A 5,346-nucleotide genomic window follows, 5' to 3' on the forward strand; every position below is an offset into this window, starting at 1 on the left:
CACCCGCACGTAGTACCCTAAAAGTCGGACAGAGGATGGAATGTCCGACCTCAGGCGTATCCTGAGGGTACGAATGTTCGTCTTCAACCCCGCATATTTTCCAGAAGACAGCTTGTGCATCCTCACACTGACGACGGAGCCAAATCTCTGGAAGAAACGCCGGAGAAGGGACTCAAGGAATTCCATGGGGGCCCTATGGACGCTCACATACGTCACGGCACCACTCCGATCAGATATGGCCATAGAACCAGTGCCATCCAACAACTTCAAGGTACGGCCCTCGTACCGCCGGAGAAATCCACGGTACGCCTCCTCACCCACAAACTTGATGATCACCCGGCGAGCAGTCACCAGCTCAACCCCGTAGACCTCCTCGATCGGGACATGTAGCACGTCACACATGACCTGCTCAACGAGAGGATACCCTGCACGGCAGGTAAACTCCAACCCCACGGAGTTTACCCTCTCGACAGCAGGAAGATGGCCGCTCATTGTAAAAGCGCCACGTCAACACCAGGCAGGGAAACGTATCTCAACAAGCTCAACACTGTTCTCCATTAACAGCTCTCTCACTCATCAATAAATGTGCACCCCTTATAAAGTTAATTCCCATTTATTAACTCACTGAATCCTCAAGTCCTCAACACATCTTAAGGAATACAAAGTAACCCCAGGTTACATAGGTCACACTTAGTGACATACATAACAACATCAGAGACCTTGCTGGCAAGGGCGACCACTTTTCTTCAACAGTTACCAGTGTTGAAGTAAAATTCTCCCTGATGGGGAAGCATAACGTAGTGTCTTATGTGGTAAAAATAAGCCCACATAGATCAGAGGACCACTTGGCTGATTTTTATTTATCCATGATGAAGAAAGAAAATGAATTTTTCAAGGAAATCCTTCCGCAACTCGACTCGCTGAATTCCTTGGGGCACAGTAACTTGAGAATGCCAAGGTGGTTATACACATCTTTAGAAGAGGATAAAGAGCTGATCTTCTTGGAAGACCTCCGACCTTTGGGCTTTAAAGTATTCGACTGCAAAGTGGGCCTCGATGTAGACCATACAAACCTGGTCCTGAAGGAGCTGGCCCAACTCCATGCAGCCTCTCTCCTGCTGAAGGCAAAAACGCCCTTGCAAGACCTGGCTCAAACATTCCCGCACATTGCTGTAGACTGGACCAGTTTATCGGAAAATGCGAAGAAAATGCATAACAAGACATGCTCGGGAAGTTTAGCGGGTGCCGAGGCCTTGTTGACCAACATGAAGGGCTACGAGGTGGCGAGGCGGTGGTTGGCCAAGCATCAGAACAACTCTCTTGATCTTGTCAAACACTTTCTGGTCAGAAATCCCAAGTTTTATGTGATTTGTCATGGCGACTGCTGGGTGAACAACGTACAATTCAGGTAGGCAGAAGTTTGTTCATCCTACACTTTTTAGATGTATTTTGCCTGTCAATTTTGAAAATTTAATTCGCTCAAATAGGTATTTTTTTTTTTTTAATGATATACAAAATAGTTCGTGTGCCACTGTTTTACCTCATAATTCCAGGTACAGTGAAGGTAAACCGGTTGATGTAATGCTCCTTGACCTCCAGCTGAACCGTCTGGCTTCCCCGGCCACAGACTTACACTACCTTCTCTACACCAGCCTCCACGGCAAAGACAGGAAGGCGAACTGGCGGGACTTCCTCTCCTACTACTATGACTCCTTTAGAAGTGTGATGGAAGCTGGGGGTAGGGGGATGCCCTTCACCCTAAAAGAGCTCCATCAGGAGTACAGAAAAAAGATGGAGTACGGTATGTTGTATGGGTCAATGACGGTGTCGTTGGTGATGAGGGAGAGCTCCAGTACCCTGGATGAGAAGAAGAAAAATCTACAATTTCTATCTCGGTTCCTCGCCTTGTATGGTGAACTGATTGAGCAAGAGCGATCACGTCTTTAATGTTGCCCAGTGAAGAAATCGCAGGAAATTTATTTATACCTAATGAATTCGGCCTTGTAGCCGACTGTGGCAATGTGGTGGACATTGATCCTGAACTGTCGGTGTTTTTGCAGGAGCCTCGGACCCAGAACCTACCAAAAGTATCTCTATGAATGTAACTAATTACTACTTGGAGTACCAAATTTGGCAAGTATCAACTTTTACTCGGACTTCTGAAGTCTACGTGTATATATAAGGGTAACAATTTACCCTTTCACTTGCTTAGAAAGTCCCCCTCCCCGCTCAGCTCGTTGTCGCCGTGTGGGGGCTTCGTGGGCGGCTGCTGGAGTGTGATGCTCCTTAGGACAGTCCTCTGTCCTTTTCTAGCCTTGTGCTCCTGCTGCCGTCCTCTCCAATTCTGCTGGGCACCTTTTCCTTTTCCTTCTGTTTCGTTTTTCTCCCCCCTCTTCTCCTATCTGCTTGCCGTTTCCTGCCGACCTTTTGCTCGTTCTGGTTCTTCCATGGACTTCTTCTATTTTGACGCCCGGGTGCTTGAGGAGGCATACTCATGCACCCGTAGAACTGCAGTACCCGACGTCGAGAGCGAGGGGACCCTTTTATTGTCAATCCCCACTTCGTCACTGAACCCGCTCTCGACGGACTGTCGGTTTCTTAAGGTGGCGTTTGTGGGGCGTATACTCACGACGCACCCCTAGGAGGCCCCGACAAGATCGGCGATAGCTTCTTGTTGGGTGTCCTGCCTCTAATTGTGGCTCCATGGTGGGTGTGGGGGCTCATTCGTGAGTGAATTCTTAATTTCGTCAAGATGATAACCCCTGTTTCGGCTGCTTCTGGCTTACCTTTTCAGGCTCGTGGGGTGGGCGACCAAGCCCCCGAGTCGGTCCGTATTGGAAGACCGGGCTCTGTAGCCTCCGCTGCATTGGGCCCCGACCTTGCTCCTCCTTTGGCCTCTCTGACTCCTTCCCCTGGCTCCCCTCCCTCCTCTGTGGTTGGGTCGAGCCCCAAGCCCCCAGTGGTGACTACCTCGTCCCCTGGCGCGGCTCCTTCTCTAGTTGTAACTACTGCGCCTTTTAACCCCTCTCTCTCTGGGGGTTCTCACCGCCGTTCTCGTCACGGCCGCCCTCGCTCGATTCCTTCCAGTTCTGCTACCTATCAAGCCTTGTTTGGTCCCGCTTCGTGGGCCAAATATTTTGATCTCCTCCCTCTTGATTCTGCGCCTCCTGACGATTTCTCCCTTCATCGACATCTCATTGATTCCGTGGATGCCTCCATTACTTTCAACCCCACTCGTCTCGGTACACGTGTCGTTGCTGCTCCTTCTCAGGATGCTGCTTCCGGCTTGGCTGCCTTATCCTGCCTTGGCGAGACCCCCGTTCGGGTCTTGAAGAACGCTCAATTGAATGCCAGTGTTGGCACTATTTTGCTCCCGCCCCATGTTGCAACCGGTGTTCGGGACCTGCGCGACTGCCACGACGATATTCGCCATATCCTCGCTGCCCAGGGCCATTCTATTCTCCAGGTGGACACGTTTACTCGTTTACTCGTGGTAGTCGCCGTCAACCCCTTCGTGTTGTGAAGATCACCTTTGATGGTAGGACCCTTCCATCCTCTGTCATTCTTGCTGGTGCTAGGTGCTCTGTCCAGGAGTATATTCCTTCTCCTCGACTTTGTAACAAGTGCTGGAGGTTTGGGCATGGTGCCCTCCGCTGCTCCGGGACTGTCTCTCTCTGTCCTTTGTGTGGTGGCGAAGGTCACTCTAAGTCGGAGTGCACTTCTCCCCAGGCTCGTTGCCTCAACTGCGGTGAGGTCCATCCTACCTTCTCCCGTGCGTGTGTCCATTACAAGCTTGAGGCAGCCGTCCTCAACCTGAAGCACCGGGAGCGTTTATCTTTTCCTGAGGCGAGGCGCCAGGTTCGCCGGCTCCCGCCTTATGCTAATATCTCTTATGCTCGCGTGTTGCGCTCTTCCTCTCCTCGTCCTTCCCGCCTTCCTCAGACTCACAACCGTTTCCGGGCCTTGACCCTGATGCGCCCACTGCCCCCTCCTCTGTTCCTTTGGGTTCTCTCCCGAAGAATCCTCCTCCTGGTCCTCTGTCTGGGGTTCCCCTTCCTTCTACCCGGTCTGTCGTGTCTTCTGTGTCTTCTTCCTCGTCCCCCTCCGATCCTCCTTCCCATCCTCTTCCTCCATCTATTGGCTCTCCCCACCGCCTGTCGGTGCGGGCGGATGTCCATCGCTCTCCTAACGGCCGTCGTGTGTGCTCTCGTTCGGCTTCTCCTGTTGAGACACTGGAATCCGTTGCCCGGTACGTAGTTGCTGGGACACCGGTCTCTTTAAGTCAGAAGCGTAAGCCTGGCTCCTCTCCTTCCTCTTCCCCGGCGGGTAAGAAGGCTTCGCTTTCTTCCTCAGCTCCTCCTTCTGGCTCTGTTGCTCCTTCCCCTCCCGTTTCAGTGCTTGCGCCCCCTGTTCCTGCTATGGAGGTTTCTTTGGCCCCTGCTTCCCTTTCGGTTGCTGCTCTTGCTGGGGTGCGCTCCCCTCTTTCTACTCCCCCTCCTCCTGCTGCTGTCCTTGACGGCTCCTCTCCGTTGCCTCCTCCTCTTCCTCCTCCTCCTCCAGACCCTGCCCGCCCACCTCTGCTCTGTTCTCCCGTTTCCTTCCCTCCGTCTTTGCTCAGTTTACCCATGCCCCCTAACCCTGACTTTGCTGACCCTGATCCCGACCCTGATATTCTTTAACGTGCTCTGTTGGTCTTTCGCCTTTGTTTCTTCCTTGTTCTCTGTTTTTGTCCTTTCTCTTCTCGTCGTTGTCCATTCTTCAATGGAACGTTCGAGGTTATTACGCCAATTTCCTCGAACTCCAACTTCTGATTTCGCGGTTTTCGCCCCTTTGTGTCTGTCTCCAGGAGCCCATGCTTGGTGCTCGTCCTGGTCGTTTTCGTGGCTATTCCTTTCTCTCCCCCCCCCAGCCATTGCTGGGGCTTCTAATTCTTCTGCTCTTTTGATTCGGGCTGATGTTCCCTTTGTTCCTTTACTTTTTCCTTCGCCTCTCCATTGTTCTGCTGCTCGTATCTTTGTGGGGAAATGGTACACAGTTTGTTCCATTTATCTCCCCCCGAGTGTCCCGCTCTCTCTTCCTGATTTGAAACACCTCCTGGACTCCTTGCCGGAGCCTGTGCTCCTGCTGGGTGACTTCAATTGTCGTCATTCTCTTTGGGGTGACGTTCTGACGAATACCCGGGGTCGCCTCCTTGAGCCGTTTCTCCTCTCTTCTTCCCTGTCTCTTCTGAATTCTGGTGAGCCCACTCATTTGGACTCTCGGACTCGCACCCTTTCTTGTCTTGATCTTTCTCTCTGCTCTTCTCTTTACTTAGATTTCACGTGGCAGGTTCTTGATGACCTCCAT

At 52.0% G+C, this 5,346-nt stretch overlaps 1 protein-coding gene across 1 annotated transcript; it reads left to right on the forward strand.

Moving 5' to 3' along the window:
- The first annotated feature begins 235 nt into the window (after nt 1-235).
- LOC138366535 (uncharacterized) lies at nt 236-2,211 on the forward strand. Its single transcript, XM_069327568.1, has 3 exons — nt 236-303; nt 716-1,408; nt 1,554-2,211. The coding sequence occupies exons 1-3, from the start codon at nt 236-238 to the stop codon at nt 1,945-1,947; spliced, it is 1,155 nt and encodes a 384-aa protein (XP_069183669.1). The 3' UTR covers nt 1,948-2,211.
- Nucleotides 2,212-5,346: the final 3,135 nt, after the last annotated feature.

This window comes from Procambarus clarkii, chromosome 19 (assembly GCF_040958095.1).
Source record: "Procambarus clarkii isolate CNS0578487 chromosome 19, FALCON_Pclarkii_2.0, whole genome shotgun sequence".
Lineage (NCBI taxonomy): Eukaryota > Metazoa > Arthropoda > Malacostraca > Decapoda > Cambaridae > Procambarus > Procambarus clarkii.